Below are 24,903 nucleotides of genomic sequence, written 5' to 3'. Positions count from 1 at the left end.
TGATAATCATGGGCTTTCTTGAAATTTGTTGACAACTGACTCCTCAGTTTAGATTTGTTGCCACTATGAAGTTAAAAAGAGCTTTCACAACTGACTTGCCCCTAAATTAACAAATAAAAACGGCATTATAAGCTATAAAATCCATACCTTTGTGTGAATAACCACTTCAATGTAATTCCTAATTGTTCTGAAATAGCTTTTTAACTGTTGCACATTTAAGAAAAACATACCTGGGTTAAGAATGATCAGCAAAAAGAAAGAAGCTTAAATGTGGCTGTTTGTTATGTATGCAAACTGCAAATGGATATTGGTCTTGATCTAATAGTAGAAATAAGATAAAAGGCGATTTCTTGCTTAAAGAAATGTTTACTCTGTGTTATGAATGAAAACCCATCTGCTCATCTGTTCATAGTGGTGATTTACTTTCAGTTTGGTAAAAGTCTGTTTTAAACATCATTTGTTGGTTTGTCTCTGTCAGGACGACAACCTGATGATTGCTTCTTTTTCACCCAAAGTAGTGCCAAGGCCTAGCCTGACATCAGTTTCATGTATTTCCACTCAGAAAGTTTGGTGCCAATGCTAAAAAACTGGTAGCATTGTGATGCCACAAAGTTGGAACCACTGTTGTTAGTCGCTTTGGGCCATATTCATTGCATTAATATATTCATTTCCATTCATGCTTTAGAGCATGTCTTGTGTTGGGCTGTATGTGGGATTTCTCACAGCAGTGGAACCTGCAGTCCGAGCCTTCAGCCGTGGGTTTCTTGAACAGGATGTCAGGGTTGGGTAGAGGGAGGCTTTAGAGCAGGCTGTATTTAGACTCACTCAGTTGCAAATGGTGAAATAAGTAAAAATATGTACCCCATCTATGAATCTGTGGGGGAAAAAATAGTTGGTCAGAAAAAAATTTCAAATCAGAGTTTAAAATGGTTGTGACAGTTGCCTTTGGCAGCATAGTACACACTGCATCTTTCATACTTTACAAGGTCAGAACATGAAAACAAGCCCCACGCGCCTGTGAGTGCTGTAAATGGATCCCTGTTCATTGGGATGGATATGCCTGAGTCTTGCATGCTTTCATTCAGATGAGTTCAAGCGTCAGTTAAGCCAGCTTGGCACTTTGTGCAGAAAAAGGTAAAACAAGCAGGTCAGCACCTTTCCTCAACCACCTGCCATCAAAGTACAGCAAGAGGTCATGGTCGTCTGCACCCATTTCCATGCATATTTCTATATAAAGCTGGAATTAATGCTCCAGGTTAATTAGAAAGTTGACTCCTAATTTGAGACCTGGACTACCCGTACCTCACTGAGGCTGCAGGAAGTTTAATTGTATTGTTTTACATTCTTGTTCGGGTTGAGGCAAACTAATACATCTCATCTAAATTTTAACATGTTTGAAATTGCTAAATGAACTAAAAACAAAATAATAAATCTACCTATCTTAATAACTATCTATCTGAATTAATATCTGATTGGTGATTGGTTGGGCTAACAAAGGAGTCCAATCAATCACCAATCCAATCAACCAGAAATTTCACACAGCTGGTTATAAATTGGCCAAAGGACACGTTCAGCCTTTGCTCGTCACATCTGGCTTCAACAGTCAAGATGACGAAGTTGAAATTCTAATCTTGATACTTCAGTGGGTGAAATCAGAGGGCTACGACAATCTTTTATACCGTCTATGATTTATACTGTGGCGCCAGAAAAAGATGGGTGGTGAAAATGCCAACTTGGCTGCTCTGCAACTACATGAAACACAGACAAATTGTCCACTGGAGAAACAAAGGCTGCAGAAAGCTGCGGCCCTTACCCTGTTTCAAAACTGTCCTCATCCTTGACTTGGATCACAGACTGTGCATGTGTTGATGTCACAGTTTATTTAGAAATTGTCCCCCATTTGGTTGTGTGTGCTGCGACTCTGTGTATCTGAAAAGTGGAACATTTGTCATCAGTCCTGAAGCTTGTTTCCTTTCACAGAATTTGCTCAAAGTGAGAAACAAAAGCTGTTCCCCGACTGTCTAAGGCTTATTAGTTTTGGCGATTTGAAACACCACAAATGATGCACGGTGCGTCGTCTTTGCTGTTGCTTGTCCTTCTAATTAGCTTTGTCTCCCTTATCCCCCCGCTGTGACTCAGTATGTCACAACCAAGAGTTTCAAAACTGGCTGCGCAGCCACTGCAGTAAGACAGAGGAAAAAAGTGAAAGGAATTAGAAAGTAAGGCAGATGTGAGTTATTGTGCTGTAAAGCCAGGATGTTGCTAATTTAAGGCCCGTCTGGCGATACGTTAAGTTATACTTTAAGAAAAGGCAAGAATAATCTGTGTTCATCAAATATCACATGACTATGTAAAGTTTCACCAGTAAACTGAGTTTTCTGGTCATTTTGCTTTAGATTAACCTGATTCCAAAGCATTTTTAAAATTATGTGAAGCCCAGCTAAATGAACATATAATGGTGTTTACTTTAGCGCTCAAACATTTTTAAGTTTCGTTCCGGCATCAGAAAGGCATCCAGTATAAAAGTCTGCCACGTCAAACATGCAGAGCTAGCTGCGGTGGTGACCCCTTGTGGTATTGCAACAGTCAAAGTAGGTTCTTCTTCTTTGATCAACCTTTATTGAATATTTGTTTTTTACATTCTGCATGGGAGCAGTGTGTATTTGATCTTTTCTCTCAAGTTTGTGCATTCAAATTCCTGAGATCACACAATGACAAATCTATTTTTGGGATAACCTGTTCACATCATAATAGAAAGCTTATTTGGCTTTGTCCTAGATGCCCAGGCGTTAGTTGGTTGGGTATAAAAAGCCAAAACTAATGTCTAATAAATTATAATCTGCATGAAAGCTATGAAGCTATGCAGCAGATTTCTGGTGTTGTTTTTTTTCTCTGGACAGTGTTAAATTTGTAATATTTTTATCACCCTCATTGGTATAAAAGGATGCAGCGAGGTGCAGATCAGTGTTGTCAATCACCGATGAAAATCCATCAGGCTTTATGCATAAGAGACACGTCTCTAGTTATATTTGCCTGTTTTTAAATTAAAAACTGCTGTTAGGTAAAATTTGACTTTCATGAAGACTTTGATACAAATGAAAATCATTTATTTTAATTTGCTTAAAAGAAATACATCTGTGCAAAATAATTTTGCGACACCACAATCAAACAAAAACATGAAACTCTGACTCGCTGTCAAGATTTATTGTGTTAAGAGAACACATGCGGGGTTGATAATGACGCTCAGACAGGCTGAAAATATTATTATCGCTGCTTTCGTTGACCTTGATATTTAAAAGCTCGTGCTCTTTGCTGGTGCACGTGCACGTGTTTTTGAGTCGCTCCATGCTTTGCCTGGTATTCACTGAGTTTAGCAGATGCTGCAGTGCAGCTGATGACCCTACCAGTAAGTTGATGTCATCAGGAAAGCAGAGGTTGTTGAAGGTGGCTCCTGATTAGCACTCCTACGTCACCTGTTACATCCAAGGCCAGTGTCATAATGTTCTCAGTGGAAATAAGACTGTGCTGAATTCAAAACATTCTGCAAGTGTGACGTGAGGATTCTCAAAATAACTAATGTGAACTGCCTTTCTGACACATCAACTGTTTGTCTTTTTTTTTGTTTCCTTTGCATGCGACTCTCTCCTCATGGTTCCTTTTCATTTATATGACAGGGACTGGTTGCAGCAGACTGGTGCAAACTGATAATCATCCCAGCACACTATTTTTGTCATGGGTGACGCTCGGCTCTGTTTTGGCAGTATGATCATTTCATCTGCCTGCATTAATTTAAAAAAATATCCTTGTAGATCCTTTTTGTTTTCTCAGAACATACAGTCAAGGAACTAATTCTGCTTAGTTTTCAGAGTTCCTGTAAGCGGTGGTGTCACTGTTGACTTTCAATATATGGGAAAAATTCTCTTGCAAAGCCATATTTTAAAGTTTTTCTGAACAAAATGTATATATTTTGTTTTTGGAGGTTTGGGATTTGTTTTTTGCTTTTTTACCTCTTCATTGCTTTTTAGCCTTCAGATAGTTATTTAGCCTCATAGCAGTTTTTCTAGATGGCTGTAGCCATTTTCTTTTTCTTTTAAGTCTTGCAACCCGGCCTCAATTGTCACACACATCACAGTACAGCAAACAGGGAGAGTTGTGAAACAGATACTCGGGCTCCTGTTCTGAAAAGTGAGGGTATCCCTGAACTGTCAGTCTGCAGCAGTACCGGTCAGTTCGCTGTTAATTGTATGTTTGGAAGAGGGGCAGCAGTTCAATCCCACGAGGTCAAAAAACAGCAAACATACCAATGCACTACCAATAAAGACGGGAGCGTCTGGGGCACAGAGAGCTGCTGTGGGAAATCTGAAGCAACCAATTATAGAGCAGCCACGGGTCACCTGCTTACCAAAGCTTAAAGACCTACACACACACACACACACTGCTGCCCTCTGCCCCTCACATAGGAGGTAAACTGATGAACACAAAGATAAATCATAGTTTAAAAACAATCTGCAATAAAATAATGAACTGGCCACTGGGTGCACAGTGCGATTAATCATAATTTATTTTTAACATGTTTAAGTAGTGTTTCTTCTCCGGATAATTTAAGAGGGGGGGAAGCATCCCACATTAACCAGCTTGTACTGACAATCCTCCACAGACGCACAGTGAGAGAGCCTCTTGTAATAAAGCAGCCGGCTTCACTACAGCACAGTAACACACACTGGAAATCTGCCAAAGGGCCATAAATGTGTTTCTAGTGACTGTCAAAGCTCCAAAACTCCTGTGTTTTCAGTAAAGAAAAGGACACTCTAGCAGCAGCTTCCCGTAGCTGTTAAGAAGCTCTGTCTCTGTGTATGCTACACTTGAGCAGCAGTCAGTCCCCAGTGTTGCCTGATCATTCACACTGTACTTGTTAAGTGGCCACAAAGCCGCCTCCTTTAGTGACACTGCTGAATCACTTCTTTCCATTTTTAAAAAATGCTTTAAGTGAGAATTCTACCTAAGCAACAGGACACGACAGAAGTGATAAATTCACTTCAATTTTATTTATATAGAACCAAATCACAACAGTCATCTCAAGGCACTTAATGTTGAAAAAAACAATCATACAGAACAAATATAGAACATTCCAACTATGACATGACCTGCTATGAGCAAGCACATGGTGACAGTCGGAAGGAAAAACTCCCTTTTAACAGGAAGAAACCTCCAGTGGAACCAGACTCATGACGGGGCCGCCATCTGCGACTGGTTGGGGGTAAGGGGAGAGAGACAAGACATAAGACACACTGTGGAAGACACCCAGAAATTAATGATTAAATGCACAGTGCTGTTTAAACACATGTGAAAATGTAAAAGAGGTGATTTAAGACGACACTCGGTGCATCATCGGAAGGCCCCAGCAGTCTAAGCCTATTGCAGCGATTCAGGGTCACCCAATCCAGGACTAACTATATGCTTTATCAAAGAGGAAAGTTTTAAGCCCAGTCTTAAAGATAAATAGTTTGTCTTGCAAATCCGTACTGGGAGCTGGTTCCACAGGAGAGGCGCATGACAACTGAAGACTCTGCCTCCCATTCTACTCTTTAAATATCCTAGGAACAACAAGTAAGCCTGCAGTCAGAGAAAAGAGTGCACTGTTTGAGTGATATGGTAGTATATGGTCTTTAAGCTAAGGTTCTAATTATTCAAGACTTCGTCTGTGAGGAAAAGGATTTTATATTCAATTGTGGATTTATTTGGGAGCCAATATAGTGACAAATATGCTCTTATTTTGGTCCCTGTCAGTCTCACTGCAGCATATTGGATCAACTGAAGGCTTTTTATGTTTTTAAAACAACCTGATAATAATGAATAACAATAGTCCAGCCTGGAAGTAGTAAATGCTTGAACTAGTTGAACTAGTTCCATCAGCATCATTCTGAGATAGGATGTCACAATGTTTCTGGAAGCCAGTAACACAGTAATAATCTGGTTAGACACTATGGTTCTAAGATTTTTAGGGCTGGAGAACCTCAACATTTAACATCGCCGAAACATTCAGTACTCCAGCATTCAGCTGCTGATGTTTGCCTGCATCAAAGGAAAAATATGAATGAGAGAGACACAACTGGAAGTTTATTTTCAGCATGAAGTGAAAGATGTTTTGGCCCAATCAACCAGAGAACATCAAATCATGGTTAAGCTTTCTCATACAACAGTGACTGTTTCGTCAAGTTTTTTTCAGCCGCATCCTTAAGCACTGCCATGCTGTGGATCATCTGCCTCTGTGTCTCCTTATCCCTAGCATCCTCCTCTATCACAGCAACTGCGAGCATGTCCTCCTTCACTACATCCTTGAACCTCCGCTACATGGCAGCTCCATATTCAACATTCTTTGTTCAGTATATCCACTATCGTTCCTTACAGCCATCTCAGACTGCCCTCCCTAACTTTATCTCCAAGATTCCTTGTTTTACATAGCAGTCCAAAATCCAAAGACTTTACTGTCATGTCTGCCACAAAAAACAGAAGTTTATGTAGGTTTATGTGTTTTCTTCCTAAAATCCCAACTTGTGATTTCAGTCTTATTTGGTTCTAGGTTTCTTTTAATAGACTGAGGTTTTTAAAAGGTCTTTAGAGTCATTGATTGAATTTACAAATGTGGCAGGAACCCTGATGGTTCCAATCCCCCCGACAGCAGGGCTTTCTGATATTGGGCTGTGCACATCCCATATCGTGTGAAGCTTCCAGTTAGAAAACTTTCTATTTCTTCTCTTTAGTGATTAATAAGACTTTTTGAGTTCTTCAGTCTCATTGATAAGCATTTGCTTCTAAGGGTGGAGACGCTGCTGTACGTCAGCTTCAGTGACGTAAACAATGTGGCGTACCTTTGTCTCATTGTTTCATTCAGCTCCCTAGTTTTGTTTCAGTTGAGTTGAAGGTTGTTCTCTTCATTATGGTGGTATGTTATATTTCACTGTTATGCAATTATGATGCAACTCCAAGTTTTCACGTGTGCACACCGACTGTTGTTGTCATATTCTCGAGTCTTTAACTTTCTCTAACCTCTTTTCACAGCACAACATTTAGTTCTGTTAGTTTGGCTGCAAAGAAAAACAACAGAGTAACTAATGAAACCTACAGCACATTACAGCAGCAGCAGACAAATGGCTGAAATTAGAGTTTAAAATGGAAACACTGATTCATAGGTTTAGCCCTGACCTGCCATATGCTTTACTACCATTTGTGGCTAATTTAATATTTAGGACAATATTTTCCCCCTGCTGTAGTATTCTTGTTTCTCCCCAGGAGATCCCTCTGCCGGCCGGGAGTTGGCCAGCTCCCAGCAAACCTGAGAGAGCCAGGCTCTATTTCACTGACTCCTAATGAAGATTAATTAATGTAGAGGGGAGCCATTTATAAATGATAATTACTATTAAAAACGTAAAGGGTCAGAAAGATTAATGTAGCATAAGACAGCGCAGGTATGTCAGTACAAAACCATATGCTCTGCTTCAAGTGTGTTAAATGTTGTTTCCCCAAAAGACAAACATCAAAGGAAATCGGTCAAATGAAGACATGCAACTTATCATATATACAGATACATACAAGTGTTACTGAATACAACATTTGATCATTATGGTTGCATTTAAAGTAAAACGAGCAGTGTACAGTTAAGGGCGGGGCTGTTAAAACTCCCCAACTCGCCTCTGTGACATCTGATTTTATCAGATGGTACGTGCCTCCATCTTTTATATACAGTCTGTACTCAAAACAGTCAAATGAACAGTGCACAAGACACATTTTTCAGACGTAAGCCTTTACTTGGTTTATCTATGATACTGGGGTGTGGCCAGTGTCTGTTAAGCTAATGCACTGCCACAGGTCATATCCATGGTTTTTATGTGCAAAAGAAGTGCAGATCAGAGTTTTTTGTGTCCTATGTGTGAATTAAACTGAATTGTGCATTCTATCTTTCGCTTCCTCTGTAGATAATCCTGCTCATCATACAAAATAAGGTTCTGGAAATGCAAGTGGAGGTCGGCTTGTTGACAACAATGTTTCTGAGTGAACAATGAAATGGATTGCAACTGTGCTGCTAGAATTTATGGTGTGGTTATGAAAAGCTTCAATTGATGTGAACCTAATTTAGCATTATATTATGGTTTGTTTTACGCCACTCTAACCTTGAAGAGAAACTTCTTCACCTTTAAAGGACACACGGACTATATATATGTATGTATGGGTTAACAGGGAGAAAATCCTCCCTTAATAACATTCAAATCCCTTTCTGACTTACTCACTGATTCAATTTCTCTGTTCAGTGAGTTTTACATAGATGAAATATATCAGAGGAAATTGACTGAGACTGAATCATTTTATTACTTCTTTGTGGGGAATCTGATGAATTGTGTGCTAAAGGTTTTTCTCTTAAAAAGTAGTTTATTTGTTATTTCACAAGATTTCTAAGAAATGCTGATAAAGTGTCACTGCTGGCGTTAAACATTAGATAAAGATTTTTGTTGCTCGGTGGCACATTTACAGCTGTGGCTGAGAGACCGGTTAACAGCAGTCAACTCACCTCCTCACAGATCTGTAACACTGAGATAAACTTATTTTCTGTTTTTTATTTCCATGTATTTGTTTGTCTGCTCCCCTCAGGTCAGAAAAAGCAGGAGAGATTGCCACTATTCCACTGACTAAGGTATGACTATCCAACCCTTTTTTGTGTGTTTGTATTGGTCAACTGGAAAATTTAGATATTTTTTTAAATATTACAGATATCGTGGATTAAATAATAATAATAAGCATAAATTGTTACCTGTAGGAAGCTATTTGAAAGAAAGATCACACACCCCATATCTCATTTGATAAAGTGCTTTGGCTCATGCAGGCTAGATATAAATAACAGCAACCTCCTGGCTACAATCGAGGGTTGCACGTTGGTTCCATTGAATTTTTCTGCTGTCTGAAACAGATTACAGGTAGCTGCAACAACCAACTGATTCACCAGAGGTGGAGCGTGCAGCACCCTCAACCTCAGGTCAACCATTTTTAATACCAAGGCAACTGCACAAATTCCCTGGGGAGCGTCAACCTGTCTCTAAACAAACTCAGTTTGACTTGAAGTGACTGCAGTTACTCTCAGAACACAGATTGCTAACATGTTGCAATCACTCAGAATAACTCTGCACTGATCACCACAACTTGTCTGCAATCTGTCTTTTGCAATAGGGGATCTGACTCAGCTGGTTGTCAAGTGACTTTTTTTGTTTTTGTTTTTGTAGTTAAATTGCTGTCCTGCAGCAACAACGTTGCCATTTGTGTCTGCAGATGCAATTTTCACCTGCTCATCACAGTAATCCACTGTTATCACAAACAAGATTGCATGCGATCTTGTTTGTGCCTGGTGACCCCTTCAGTCACCGGGTGATTGTGGCTCAAGAGTTGGGAGTTCGCCTTATAATCAGAAGGTTGCTGGTTCGAGCCCCGGCTTAGACAGTCTCGGTTGTTGTGTCCTTGGGCAAGACACTTTACCAGTTGCCTACTCAAGGGTCAGAGGGCCCGGTGGCGCCAGTGTCCGGCAGCCTCGCCTCTGTCAGTGCGCCCCAGGGTGGCTTGCCATCAATGTGTGGGTGAACGGGTCAATGACTGGATGTGTAAAGCGCTTTGGGGTCCTTAGGGACGAGTAAAGCGCTATACAAATACAGGCCATTTACCGTAGGTTGCTGGGTAGCACACCTACAGCAGACCGACTCCCTGTCTTTACCATTTTATCAACACCTTGAAAAAAAAACAGCATCTCTTTGAAGACAGCAAACGACAGCGAGTTGTAGCAGATTCCCATCTTCGAAGCACATGCTGGGCCAGATAATAGTTTGTGTTGCGATCAACTGCAGGAAGATGTGATCACAGTGTGTTTGTATTCAGTACAGTACAAGAAACAGTGATTTTACCCTGCTAACAGCTTCCTGTGGAGCTAATGGAAACATGCAGCAATTAGCTATAGTGCTTGGCTTGGCCTAGCTCAAAAACTAATTAGCAGTCAGATCGCGCTTTGGAGCCATCCTGACCTGATCTCTTTAGAGAGAAAATAACTCAGGAGAATAAAGCTGCACCAGGCAAAATGTAATGTAGAAATCCACACGTTATCAACCTAATGCAAAAATGAAGCTTCCTGACTGAAATTAAACTTTATACAAACAGACGTTCAAAAGTCTGCAGGATATTGTTTCACCAAACAAGGATATCTGCTAAATTCAGTTCTGCATCCACCTGTGTCATCGTGTCATTTTGGCACTGCAACTTATGGTGGTCTATAGTGCAACCAACAATAACATCACAGATAGACTTCTACTGTCACAGCTCGTGACAATAGACACAACAAAGTGTGAGCGGAGAGGATTCTGGTCCAAGTCTACCTTTATGCATGCACGGCTTTTCAGTGTACAAACAAGCACCAATAAGCTTTTCCAATGTGAAGACCTATACCTTTATAAATGAAAGAAACGTGAAAAGGTTTCAGAGGAGCAGGTCCTCATATTTTGCAAGGCCCTCACAAAACATCCTAAAAATCCCTGAAACATTACTGCGGTCAAAAACATGATCTCCAGCATCAACATTCCCTCTGAACGTGAGCTCTCTAGCTTGTTTCGACTTTAATTTCAGCCACGTAGTGGGGATGCTATCTGCGACATCCTGCTAGAAAGCTTTGATGTGCAGGCCATCTCTGAAGAATTGCGAGGCCTCTGGTTTGTTGGCTGCATTTGCTGTGATGGGCCGATAAAGGCGAGCAGACGCAGCGCTACTGAACCAGAGCTCAGTATACAACATGTTACAGAGGGATGCCGTTCTCATTTAGCCTTTTGCATTATGTTTGATCACCTGTATCTGCAACAGGAAATTAATTTCTTTCTTTCTTTTTAAAAAAAAAAAAACAACAAAAAACGTTAAAACATTCTTGTAAATGCAGCGATTGCATAAAAGTTCTGAACTTTATTCAGGTGAAATTCATAATCCTATAAACGTTGCAATAACACCGGCAATAAACGTAAGAAATTAACCGTCATGTAGGTGTCACCTTAGGTCAGCTTGGTGTATTAAGCTTCTTCTTGTGTCCTCATTTTCCACACCCACCGCCATCCATCACCCCCCATGACATTCCCTGTAGATCATTAATGAACGTTACAGGGCTTATTCATGGGTGGCTGAGCTGATCCAGGTGTTTATAGCCATCAGCGTCACTGTGTCCTTCCTGGTTATGGGATCTGCTATGAAGCACACCAGTAAGTTGACTAATTCCCATAAACTGCTCATGAAAGACGAAGGTAGACCCTGTGACATCACTATTGGTTTAAGAAAGTTGGTTTCAGTTTCAGAAAACTGCATCTTTTGGAACTTCGATATTAGCGTCATCTTTCAGCTCTGGATGTTGCTGTTGCTTTTGTATTTAATATTATAGGAGAAAAACAGAAAGCTGTGGGTATGCTATTTACTAGTGGTTCATCTCTGTGGTACTGCCACAATTGTTGATGTTTCTCTTGTTTATGTCGTGATTTATACTGAAGGAATACGCTGTGTAATGTTATGTTTTGACTGTTTCTTTCAGTCGATGGTCTGGTGAGCTCACTGTGGAGCAGCAAGCTGGAGTGGCTGACTAAAGCCTGGGAGCCAAAGTTGCCAAATAAACAGCACATCTGCTCAGCAAGAAGGTGATGATGGGGAGTAAAAGCGTTTAGTTTTCATGTGCCAGAGAGCATCATCAGCATCAGCTGTTCACATGTAAAAGTTAATAGTTTAATCAGTTATGTAATTATAATTATAGTTTTGCTTTAAAAACAAGTTAAAGTTGGTTGAAGTTGCTTTTTCATACAAAAACTTTAGACATTTTCTGGCGAATCACGTGGGGATGTTTTCCACGGTTGTGCTCTCTAATGCATGCCCCCTTGCAGGAAGTGGTTTGCATATTACTGGAAATACTCCATGTGATTAAGGAGAGGGTGCTGCCTGGGAAGACCACAGAGGAAGCAGAATATGTGATTCCCTCTTGCTGGCAGTGCAAGCTGCTCAATTCTCACATCAGCACAGTCACCGCCTACTGGGAACTGGGTGGTTCAAGATTCGCCGCTGATTACATCAGACGTTTGTGCTTTTATGTGGACGACCTCTGGGTGATGTGCACAGAATTCATAGTTCAGGGCTGCAGAGCACGGTTGAAAATGGCTTATTCTTGGAATTATATGATAAATGTAATATTTTTCTTTAATAGAAATAATTACACAAAGAGATGTCATATTACAACCGGGCTCCACAGAACCTTTCATGCAGACATCCAGGTGATTATCACATCATCAGTTGGAACGTAATAGAAAAACTAATTTTGAGGCTGTTAAATAAAATAAAATGCTCGTCACGTTGAGATGACCTGCTCGTCCTGTCCATTCACTGTGATGAATGATCCAGATGATCCATGATCCAGCGTGTCTGCTGGCTTCATTAAGGCTTTCAACATTTGTTACTGAAATACAGTTATTAATAATCTCCAAGGCTACAACACAACAGCGCTCAAAATGATGGCATGCTAAAGCTCAAATTCTCTTTGATCGTTTAAATGAAGCTAGTTAATTATGGAGCACATTTTTAATCCAGGCCTCTTCGTATCAAAGAGATTTTAGCTTAGAATTCATTTTTGTCCCTTTTATTGAAGGTTCTCAACGTATCTACATCTGATGGAAACATGACAGTAATTTACATCATCTGTATGTGTCACTTCTGTACTTTTATAAAGGATGGTCCAGTGGGTCCTACGCTGAAGGACGTAATTAATTTCTTTGCGTTTAGACGATTGAGCTGGGTCTGGCAGATGCTTCTGGGTCTCTTCACTCAGTTAGAAACTCTGCGAAGCAAAGCTGAGCGCAGCAGTGAGTGTGATCCTTATCCACAACACTCTCCAGCTGGTGGATGAGCAGTGGCACCCAGGTCACTGCTCCTCTCCACAAGGCTTCCAGCTGGTGTCCTCTCTTTTACACCAGAGCAAAGAGAAGACAATCTAACTTTCAGTTGTTTTTGTCTTGTGGCCCCTCACTCCTTCTTTGTCAAGAGATTCAAGAGCAAGCAAGCTTGAAATCCACCATATTCATTCATACTACACCAAAGAAGTAATAACTGCAGAAAAGTTTCCGATTTTTCACTATCTACACTCGAAATTTCGATTGATTTGTTTTTTTTAACAGTTGGTCCACACAGCTTAAAAAAAGAAAGAAAAAGGGAACAAAGGAAGCAAAAGCTTTGTTTCTTTGTTAGAGGACAGTCTGGGCAATGAGCTACTTTTTCTGTAATTTTACACATTTATTACTTACAGTTTATTACAGAGTCGTGCTGACAGATTTCTATATAAGGACACTGAGACATGATTTTGAAATAGTACTTGTTTTCTCTCTTATGGGGATAATTCAGCAGGCTGGAGAAAGAAAGGACTTTCTCTCATCTGGACTGTATGTGGCCCATGATGTAAAATGACTTTAATATCTCTGCTTTAGGGTGCTAAGATTTGCAGACATCCTATCATGCCATCAGTTTAACATCCTTATAAGATGTATATGATGATTCCTTTGATTCAGCATAGCAGCGTCAAACACTGGAGATCAAAATTAACAGCAAACCTTAAACTGAGTTGCTCTCTGAGAAATAGCAGGTCCCAGACCTGTAGCTTCAAAGCCTGAAATAACTGCAGGATTTACAGGGGAGACTCTCGCAAACGTCTAAAACATCCAGTTAAAAAGTACTCGAACTACCAGGAGTCACTGCAGAAATCATGCGGCGCGTCCGCAGGTTATTACTTATTTGTCTTGTCGTGATTTTAGTATAAAGCAAACATAAAAACTGCATCGGCCTATTGAGGAGATTCACTTTGGGCACAAGACTTCGAAGTTTCACTCCTCTTGCACCATATTTGCACCAAAAAGCCACTCGAACCGATTTCACAGGCTGTTTACTCAGGTTCTCTCTGTCTCTGCCTCTCTCCTTTATAATTTAATCTGCAGCGTGTTTTCTCTCCCCCTCCACATAAATGAAGAAGAGGACGATCTGTGACATGACGTATAATTCATCTGAAACGCTCTTCAGACGACGACTGATTAAGTTAATTTCATGCTTCTCCTTTTTTTTCCTCTTCCTTCCAGCGTGGCCAAAGGATTCATGTCACTGCTCGGGTTCGTTGTCATCTTTATTGTGTCGGTGTGTGATCCCAGGGTAAATAACACACACACACACACACACACGGAGTAATGACTGCTGTCTGGAATTCTGCCAGTCATCCGTGTTTTCCATCTGCTTCAGGGTTTTGTTGTCATGTTGGACAAAGTTGTGTCGTTCTCCCTCAACACTGAAGTGGGACTGTTTGTCTTCATCATGCTGAGAGAATGCAGAGAGGACAGATTCCAGTGAGTACCTGTGATGTTCAGGATTGGATTAACTTAAAAAACAACTTTAACAACTGACAACTGACCTGGCAACCTGGCTGCCCCTGGGTGGGTCCGGGATGGGCGTGAGGTTCTGGGGGCGCTCCGTCTCTGGGCTGGGGCCCGGGCCGGGCCTCGGGTCCTGGTTGGTGTGTTGCCGGGGTTGTGGGCGGGTGGGTGCATGGGGGCCCGGCCCTGGAGCAGGGTGCCGCCGGTGCATCGAGCCGCCTGGGGGGCTCTTCAACTGGTGGGGGAGATGGTCACATCTTGCAGGAGCTTTCTTCTCTCAGGAACTCTCTGCAGGAGGGGGAGATACAGGAGAGGTGGAGGAAGATCTCAGCCTGGGCGTTTACCGTCTTATGTAGTCTGGAAGATGTGTGGTTGGTGGGGTGGGTGCAGTTTTCTCTGTGGTGGGGTTGGGTGGACTATCCAGGGCTCTGTGGAGCCGGGGGGCGCTACTGCACTGGGCCCCGGTCTGATGGGCCTGGGCCCCCCTTCCCTGGCGGGTCGCGGAGGGTGGGAGTGCCTACTGGGGTCAGCGGGGGAGCTGGCCCCAGGGAGGGGTTACCTGCCCCTCCCTTCCTTCCCTCCCCATCTCCAGCTGTCTCCCTCTTCCCGCTCCTCCACAACCACCCACACATGCAGGGCCTTGGAGTGGGGGTATGTCACCAGGGTGCAGAGGAGGCTACCCCCCCCCCCCCCCCCGTCCCCTTCTGGCTGCCTCTGCCTCAATTTTATCCCACAACTTAGACATTCACATTATTCACACTCTCATTACACATACATATAGGATCTTGGGGGTGGGCACAATCACGGAGTCCAAATCACCATCAGGGTGTATACCTCACCCCTGACGTCGTTGCCCACCTCTCAATTTTAAATACACTTAGTCATTGAGGGTTAGCAGGAGGGACTATGCGCTTACCTGCTGCTCCTTGGCAGGTAGCTCCATGCCCTCCTGGGTTTTAATTGCACCTTAGAACACATATGCATCAACACTACAATGAGCGGGTGGAGGGAGGTTTGGAGTCTTCTCCCACCCCCATTCTCTGCGGCCTGCTGGAGCGGGAGGGCTAGTAGGAGGAGTTGGCCGTCCGACTGCGGTCTGGGGTGTGGGGCCTCCCTGCTGCTGCGGAGTCGGGGTGGTCTGCCTCTCCCCACCGCAGGGAAAAGGGTAACACCACCTGGGTCTGGGTGCAATTCCCCCCTCCAGGGGCAAGGGTACGTAGACCCGGTTTGTAGAGTACACTTGGGGAGTGTGATTGTGTGTACAGCGTCTCTTTATGTCTGTCTCCACGTTGGTTGAGTGTGGAGTGAGTGCATATGAGAGCATGAGGGTGGGAATGGATGTTTGTGTCTGTGTGTGCCTGTATGTCTGTGTCTATATGTCAGGTTGGGTATCAGACGCCACCTCTCTGGGGACACCTCAGGCCCTCCAAGGTTTGGAGGCCTATCTCCACCCACCACCACTTCCCCTGCCGGTGACGGACTCCCTCAGGTGTCGGTGTGTTGGTGGTTCTTTGTGTCTGGGGGTGGGCGTCCGGGTACACACCGGCTCACTCCTTGGCGGCCGCTTGTCGGGGCCTGGGGCCTGGGGCTCGCTCGGGCCCCTTTGGAGGTGGGGTGCCCCCGGCCTCTCGGCCTAGGGCTCGGTCACTCAGGCGCAGCTGGGGGCCGGCGGAGCTCACGGGCGCGTCACTGCAACCCCCCCTGGCTTCTGCTCCGCGGCTGCTGGGCGAGCCCTCATCTGGGACTCTCCTCAGCTCTTACTGGAACAGTGGCGCGGCTGCCCCTCTGTTGGTCTTCCATGGTCTCTTGTGTTCTGGGGGCCTCTGGATGTCTGGAGTTTTGATCTCCTCCATACCCGCTTCACACCCTGGAGGACGGGGCTGTGGCCCCCCCACACTCCCTAGCAGATCATTACATGGAGAAACCTTTGGAATGCAAGCATGCTGATCCACACAGGTATGCACACATGGGTATTCACAGACGCGGACTAAAGCCTTCTTGGCTGCTGCCTCAAAGCACACTGTGCGCTGTCTATCTTGCGTGCTGCACAATATCGTTTATTACTTAGTAAATACTGATATCTATGACTAGCTAGTTTATTGTGATGGTGCTTTGTTTTTCTATTATTATGTTGCTCTTTGTTGTTTGCTGTCTCCTCTGTTTGTTTTTGTTTGTTTGTTTGTTTGTTTTTTTCTCCATACAGGTGACCCAGGAGTTTTTTTTTTTTTTTTTTTTGTCTCTCTTCCCCCCCCTTCTCACCGTCTCTTCTCCCCTTTGGTTTTCTTTCTTTCTCTCCCCCTCTCTCTCTCATTCATTCCCCCTGTCCTATTTATTAAAAAAAAAAAAAAAAAAAAAAAAATGACAAAGGATGAACTGAAGCTCTGCCATCACGTAATGTCGCATACTGCTGTTTCTGATGTCATTTAGAAAAAAAAAAAAAAAAAAAAAAAAAAACAACTTTAAGGCTTTATTTTGTTTCCAGAAACAGATTCGAGTTGGATTTTTGGCGGCATAGCACACAGTTTAACTGGCATACATGCTCCACCCTTTCTGTTGGAGCTTGTTTCAGCTCTTCGTTCCTGAAACGGTTCGACCGTGATAATGAGAATAATAAATTCTCCCTCGCTCTCTCTGCTTGTCTTTCCAGACAGCTTGCCATCCCTCTGCCACTGGGCGACTGCGTGTTCAGCCTCAGCTGGCTGCTGCCCACCTACTTCCTGTTTGCAGTAACCTACGACGTCCTGCAGACCCTGGCGGATCTGGCGCATTATCTGCATTTCTACAACCACGATCAGGAGCCACACATTTACAATCTGACGGGGAGTTTAGCAGCAGCCAATCTCTCCACCCTCCTCTGATCTAAGCAGCTAGTTAAGGCACAAACTGGTAGGAGTTAAAATTGCCAAAATGACAAGCTTCGCACCTTTGTTTGTTTGTTTTTATTTGTGCACTGCACTTTCCCAAAAACCGTGTACGTAACAATCTAACAGTCAGCTGAAGAGGGCTCTCTTTTGTTATCTCACGGTGGCCGTCCTTGCTCAAGTTGGCGACACAGTAGAGATCAAAATTTCAGACTGTTTTTTTTCCTTTCAGTGGCCTTCATGGCATATTAGCTGTAGATTTAGGACTCATCTAGGAAGGAAATAAGGAAGTGTGGACCCAGTGTGTAACTAAAGTGATCAAAGTTAGATAAAAGTTTTTGTTGCTATAAAATAATAGACATCTAAAAATTACATTCCTGATGATCAAGAACTGCAGAAGCCGTCTTAATTGGAGCGGCTGGCAGATCTGCAGCGTGGATGTTACCAATTCCACGACTGCTCCGTTTGATTTCGTCCCGCTGTTTCTTCATCTCGTCCTCAGTCTGCTAACCGTAGTGGATTTCTTAGCCATAGCATTGTCCTCAGCAGTCAACCGGAGATTCTCGATTGGGTTTAGTTCAGGATTCAGGGTTTGCCATTTCATTATTTCAGGCTTAACAGCTGCAAGGAAGTGCTTTCCCGGTTCTGCAGAGTGATTACGGAGCATTGTCTTGCATAAATATTGTTGGCTGATTAGACGCTGATGTCAGGGAGGGAATAATCTGTGTTGAAGGAGCTTCATCGGGACATTAGCATTCACCTTGCTGAGGGGATGTGTAAGAGGCTCAAACTTTGCAGCAGAAAACATCCACCAAACCATTAACCTCCCTCCTCCAAACTTAACTGGCTTCTTCACACTGGTGTGGGTGCATTTGTTTTCCAGTTTTAGTGCAGAACATGATGCTTGCTGTGTGAACTTATTATTATACCAGTTCCTCTGTGTCCACGTGATCTGTTCCTCTGCAGATTTCAGTATACGCTTTTGATTTCTCCTGTTTCATGATTGGTTTGGTCCCTGCGGGCTTTCAGTCTGATTTCTGTATACCGAGAAAGGACCTTACACCTTTTCAGCCGAGAATCGGCATCAGTGTTGAATCAAATCTGTACTAAGACTTTTCTCCTCTTCTCCTTCGGCTTGTATAGACGGCCAGCATTTTAGAGGTAAACTGTTTGAATATTCTAGCAGTCAGAGGAGCCGGTTGTCCAAAGAGCACTAATACATTCAGCCTCCACTTGAACCACAGCCATCAACAACCAGCAGCTCCCCATCTTTCAAAATGATTGTTCTCTATTTTTATGGGGGTCTGTCAGATCCCAAAGCGTTCTCTAGTTTTGATCACGGTTCCTTCAGAAATTCTCATGAAAGTTTTTTTTTGCAGTTTTGTTGTACAGTATTTTCAGCGTTTTCAAATTCGACACTATGCCTCAATGACATATTTTTATTAGTGTTAGGGTAACTTTAAATTTGAATTGTTACAGCCTTGACTTTATTCTCTAATTTTGGTCTCTACTGTACAATAGTGCCATTTTTCTGGGTGTGCTTAGTTCGTATTGAGTCGATTTCTCTTAACTCTCATTTTGAGTGTTTTATACAGCCTTTTAACCAGGCTGCAGCCAGTCTGTGTGATGGGTAGAGCACAGACTAACTGGGTAATATTTAGATTGGAAATCAGATTAATGTTCAAAAAGCGAGAGACAGATTAAATCCTACTGAGATGAAACATTTCAGCGTGCTTAGTTTTTTGCATCCAGTCTGACGGTAAATACACTTTGAAATTCTTAGTGCTGTGCAAACGTTTCAAGCAAGTAAAGTGAGGATAGTTTGCAGTTATCAGCTGTTAACGTTTTACAGATTGTGAAGTAGGGCGAAACCTAAATCAAATCAGTGCTTTGCCTTTTAAATCAGCACCAGTTCATGTCGGTACACTTGCACAAAGTTCTTTTAAGTCATTTGGAAGGCAGGTTGTTCCAGGAATCCCAACAGTTCTCATGTGGATTTCCTCTGCCTGTGTCTTCTGTCTCTTCATGTAATCCCAGACTCACTCCATGATGTAGAGATCAGAGTTCTGTGGGTGTTACACCATCTGTTACAGGACTTCTTGTTCTTGTTGTGGCTGAAGTTAGTTTTTCATGACTGGCTGTTGCGAGACATCTTCATGCTGTATGATGAATCTGGGCTGCTTTGCTGTATATGCTGTCTGATAAATGGGACTAAACATCAGAAACTTCTGCACAGTACTATTTATTACTTTGTTATAGATTTACTCCTTAACGCCTTATGCAGAGTATAAAAATGGCATTTATTTAAACAGTAATGTATAATAGTCGAGTAAGTTATATAGTTACGACATAGGCAGATCTCTTCTTCAGGGTTTTTCAGCCTTTGCTGCAGTCTACATTATTTTCATACTAATAATATTGCAGTGCACACACAGGCACACGCACACACAATCATGTTTTCATATCAATGTGGGGACAACTAATTGATATAATGCTTTCTGTAACCCTGAAACTAAAAACCACATTTTGAATCACAAAAATACCTTCAAACTCGTGGGAACGTGGATTTTGTTCCCATAAGGGCTGTTGGTCCTCACATGTATAGTAAACTTCCAATTTTTGGTCTCCACAAAGATATGTAAACTAGTACAGGCACACACACACACACACACACAGAGGACTTAAAGGCAGCGTGTCACTGCACTCCACACAGCATTAGTACGCACAATGAAAAGTTAGACTAGAGAGGCTCCCAGTGGTCTCTTTGCATGTTCACAAATGCAAGAACTTTTGGTTCAGGCATGAGCTCCATTTAGCCTCCCAATACACAAGCTAAACCTGACAAAAATGTGTATTTTATTATAACCAGTTGACTGATTACTCATGTCTAGGGCATGTACTATAAAGCATTTGGGGATTCAGGATTAGCCTGATGTTTAAGGCCACAGCAGGTTAAGTTGGAGATAAGAAATCAACTCATGCAGTGCAAAAAAATCACCACCCCCAGAAGATCCCTCAGACCTCAGTAGGCACAAAATAACTGTATCTTTAGTTTTAAGAGACTATGTGAAGTCTTTCTCTCTGTGACACCATCAATAAGAAATGGAGAGTATTAGAAGCAACCTCCTGACCTGCTTTTTTAAGTGCTGGTTGCAAACAACTTTTAAGCCACTCTATTTTTCCATAAGCCTTAAAATACTGATATAATCCTCAGACAGGGCACTTAAGCCTTTTACTTGTTGACCTTGTATAAAATTTGTAAGTCAGCCTCCTTACTGGCATGAGCTGCTGTTTTTTGCCAACTTTTCCGGTTTTACTGACCATGCAAAGCTTTGAAAGCCCACACACTTTCATGTGGGGCTTATCCTACCACGCAGCTGCTGTGTTTAGGCCACAGTGTGAGTTTAATCTTGTTTAATTTCTCTAATAATCAAGTTTATTATTTAATTTTTACAATCAATGCCTCTGCTGACTTGTCTGGTCACATGATGCCAAACTCTGGGATGACTCCCATCCTTGTTACATAAGGAAAAGATATATCTGGGGTAGGTTGAACTTGCTTTGTGTTGCTTGACGTGTTTCCTGGGACCTGTAAACCTACAAAGTCCAGCACATCCACGTCTTGTTGATTTCTGAGTTCTCCTACCCCATCATTACAGCTATTTAAATTAACAGGCTGTTGTCTGATGTAAGAAAGGTTTAGCTACTCTTTCAGCTTCAACCTACGCTTTTAGTTAACAGCGAGCAAAGAAAAAAAGTTGCTTTTGAGTCTATTTCTAACCGATGCTCATCAGAGAAAGACAAACCTATCTCTGAAACCTCACAAAACTGGAACAGCGAGTTTCTGAGGAATCTTCAGGAATGATGATGCTGTTTTCCTGAGAACCGATTGGTCAGTAGACGGTGATTTTGTGCATGTTGATATCTTACCTGCCGCGGAGCAGGGTAAGCCTGCAGCACAAGTTAATATGCAGATGTGTCCTGGTAAGACAGTGGCAGTGAAAAGCCAGGGTCTAGCTTCATAGTACAGGCTTGTGAGCATTTCACCGCTTCGCTTTCATTTAATTTCGATGGGTCAGGGAATGCAGCATGCCGCTTCGGTTTGATTGCTTTCTGCAGAAGCACCAGCCTGAGGACGTTTGAAATCAAAGATTTACTGTTTTATTAAAGTCGGCTATTTTTGTTTGACATATATTAAAAAAAACATGTATTCATGATTGCCATTCAGTCGTATTCTTTGGCGCTATTTCAGCACCGACACTCTACAGACACACAAATAAAAACTCAAAGCTCTTATCAAAATATATTTTATTCTGCACTTAAGTTTCACTGATCGGACTTAAATGATGACACATGAAAGTGATGCGAGCTGCAGAGAAAAACAAAGATGCTCGGGGAGCCCATCGCAGGCGCTGCCGGGCTGACTCTGTGGCACAGACCAAATCAGGGGGACCCTGCCCGTGTGACATGTTGGGAGGAATTTCAGTACTTGGATGCTTTGAGTACAGGAAAGTTAAAAACAAAAGGAACAGGTACAAAATATCAGACTTTTAACACTAATGCATGAAAACCGTCAGCCCAGAAGTAGAAATTTATTGTAGAGAAGAAGAAATGAGTTAATTTGCAATTGTACAAACTTTTCTCAGAGGCAGAACTTCTCCTCGAGGCAGGTTTGGGTTTAATTAAACCTCTGAAGTTGCATTCATGGATGCACTTTTTTTGGCCAATTAGGATTTTGGTGGATTTTACCTCGAATGAGTTCTTTGATTCGGAGGTTTAACTCGAGTATTGAGTTATAGTTGTCTCAGCTTTTATAGGTGTTTTCCAACTGTTACCCAGACGCACAGCAGGTGCCCAACAGAGCAGCCATGTTGGTTTCAATTTAAAATCTGGGAGCTTCTATGCAACAGAGTTGAGAGCTGATCGTGCGTTTCTCTCGTGGCTCATTCGTCAGTGATGTGAAGCGGCACGATTTCACGTGTGCAATAACACGCACACACAAATATAACTCCATACTCGACCGCTGACCTGCGCCTGGAGCGACTCTCTCAAAGAAACATCTGTGTGACTCCCAACTTTATCTGGCTCAATTTAAGAATTACAATCTCGTGTTTAGTGGACTTTCAGGAGACAGCGATTCAGGGACAAAGCTTCCCGAATGGATTCAAGCAAAATAAAATAACTTTTTTTTTATTAAAACAAATTTAGTGGTGATTTGCTCCTGGGAAAACGCTCCCCAGGCAAGGTGCCTTCAGAATGACAGCTCAGCTCAGAAAGCTTTTACATTACAGGGTCAACCTTTACTGTTTGCATCAGAGTAACAAAAAAAAAATCTTTAAAATTTATTCAACATGGAAATTAACACTGCCAATAAATCAATTCACATTTTTTTTCTTCAGCTCTACAAAGAAATTACAAAAACTTTAAATTTGTCTTTAAAAGAGTATAAAACGTCTCGTCAGCAGGGACCTTCGGAATAAAATTTAAGCTGAATTTTTGGTGCATAAAACCAAGAATGACGATGAGAGGGCAGATGAGCAAAAAATACACTAAAGATGCAGCGTCATGTTTTACTTTTAATTCACCAAAACGGTCACGCTGTGACTTTTAGCCATTTGTTTGTGTCTGGTTTGTTTGTCCTTTGGTGCCTCTAATAAGTTCCTAACGCACTCGAGTGCGTTCTGATCCGCGCAGACAGCTCGTCCCTGGTCTTCTTCTTGTAAAGGGTCGCTCTGAGCGGCCCTCCGCTGCCTGCCGGGGAAATCTGAGTGACCATATTTAAAAAACTGTTTAAAAAAACCCTAAAGTTTCAATTATAAAAATATTTTAGGGACTTTTATGAAGTTACTGTTTGAATTCAACCAAGACAGCAAAGCCAAATAATTACTGTTTTCAGAACCAAGCTTGGAAAGCCACAACTGACCTCGCTCACCAGGTAGCATGATCAGATCGAGGCGGTATCCAAAGCTACTCCCTACCACAGACTTTCTGCCAGTTTCTTATCCTGAAATTTCTACTTCACGTAGTCCACCTAACAGTGGAATTATACACACGGTGCACAAATGCCGGCAACAGCACTGGTCACCTGCGGATTTTCAAAAGTCTCATTTAAATTTAATGTGAAAAGGGCCCGTGGTATGCGCACACTTCCTGTTAACAGTCAGACTGATCGGTGTTTGAAAACGGCCTGTTTACATCAGCGTCACTGGTACCAGAATAAAACTAGCTGAAACAAGTAGCTGCACAGCTAAACTTGCACACAATCTAACTTTAATTCTTCAAGCTAATGAAAATGGAAACTTTTCCATTCTGGGATCATCTTCCACGTTTAACTGTGTAACACTTTACTCTGGTTTCTTTGGCTCGGCCCTCTGCAGGTTTTTTTCTTGCCTCCGGCAGCACAGACACTGAAACGTGATGCTGAATTTTCTCACTCTTTCAGTCTCAGACAGCTGAAGTTGAATCCAGTTAGAGATGTTTGCAGTCTTAAAATTGCCAAATGACACCTCGATAACTGTGTGTTTGAGTTGGAAATTCCTGTTGCTGTTAAGTTTCAAAAAACTGAAGGCAACAGAAAGTTTTGATCAGCGGGGTAAAAGAATCCTGACCCGTTTTAAAGCGTGTTATCAATGCCATGTGCCTGCATGGAGGCACAGACGGGGAACTAGAGTGTGTCTATGTATTAAGAACTGCATTTAACCATGAGGCCTACTCCCAGCTGCAAGTGGAAATCGCTGAAACACATGAAGAAGAAAAAGCCTTCGCTTTGCTGCACTGTTTGGAAATCGTGGCGAGGACGCTGCTCTTCGTAACGGTTGGGTGTGCGTGTTTGTGTGTTCGAGTGTGTCTGTTTTGTGTGTCTGTCGTCCTCCTAAACCTGTAAATCCTCACCAAGCCCCCCTCCCGCCCCGCCCCTTCCCCCCGAAGATAAAAAATATAAAAACATTGAAACGAGAGTTCTGAAATTTAAAAAAAACTAAGTGCCATCCTATTTTTGTGGTGGAGATATGTCCGCACGATGAGATCCGACTAGTAACAAAGATCAACACTTTTTTCATACTTTTCATTTTGATGACGATGAGCATGGTTTAAAGATCGAAAAAAGCAAAACAGCTTCCAAATTTTGGTACATATACGGATCTGTAACTTCTTTTTTTTTTTTTTTTTGTCTATCAGTTTTGTTTTTTGTTTTTTTTGTTTTTTGTTTTTGTTTTGTTTTTTTTCTTTTTTCGCCGTGTCCCTCCTGCATCTCTTTAAGAGTCTGCGCAGACAGAGAGGGCCGCTTCCATCAGCACGTTTATCCATCTGTGTCTGTCCGTCTGTCTGTTCACCCCTGTGTCTGGACCTGCTGTGTCGGGTGCTTGCTTCCTGTTCCTGTTCCCTGCTTCCTGTTTGTCGGTGGGCGGGGCCGAAGTCGTAAGCGTGAGCAGTACGCAGGGCAGGGCAGGCAGGGACAGTCATTTGGCTATGTACACATTCATGGTCGGTCCATGGCTTCCAACAAACGGCAGCACTATTTCCGAAGGTCTAATACACACACCTGGAACAGAGCAGAGGTCCATCCGTTAGACTGAATCGATCACAAAAAATCA

General features: G+C 42.5%; 2 protein-coding genes across 4 annotated transcripts in view; one reads left to right on the top strand and one right to left on the bottom strand.

The window, feature by feature from the left end:
* si:ch211-51h4.2 (uncharacterized) overlaps positions 1-21,584 on the top strand; it is an 86,564-nt gene extending 64,980 nt beyond the window's left edge. For both annotated transcript variants that reach the window (XM_004552935.2, XM_004552936.2), the window contains 6 exons: positions 8,644-8,686; positions 11,153-11,267; positions 11,591-11,693; positions 14,163-14,232; positions 14,320-14,423; positions 17,098-21,584. In XM_004552935.2, the coding sequence (XP_004552992.1) occupies positions 8,644-8,686; positions 11,153-11,267; positions 11,591-11,693; positions 14,163-14,232; positions 14,320-14,423; positions 17,098-17,308 (646 nt within the window). In that variant the 3' untranslated portion in view covers positions 17,309-21,584. The remainder of the gene's footprint in view (positions 1-8,643; positions 8,687-11,152; positions 11,268-11,590; positions 11,694-14,162; positions 14,233-14,319; positions 14,424-17,097) is intronic.
* Positions 21,585-21,602: 18 nt separating this feature from the next.
* tbl1xr1a (TBL1X/Y related 1a) overlaps positions 21,603-24,903 on the bottom strand; it is a 51,333-nt gene continuing 48,032 nt past the window's right edge. For both annotated transcript variants that reach the window (XM_076880503.1, XM_004552934.5), the window contains one exon: positions 21,603-24,851. In XM_076880503.1, the coding sequence (XP_076736618.1) occupies positions 24,825-24,851 (27 nt within the window). In that variant the 3' untranslated portion in view covers positions 21,603-24,824. The remainder of the gene's footprint in view (positions 24,852-24,903) is intronic.

The sequence above is a fragment of the Maylandia zebra genome, linkage group LG23, assembly GCF_041146795.1.
Source record: "Maylandia zebra isolate NMK-2024a linkage group LG23, Mzebra_GT3a, whole genome shotgun sequence".
In the NCBI taxonomy this organism is placed as follows: Eukaryota; Metazoa; Chordata; class Actinopteri; order Cichliformes; family Cichlidae; genus Maylandia; species Maylandia zebra.
Note: the sequence above shows the minus strand (reverse complement) of the source record. Positions and strands in the feature narration are given on the sequence as shown.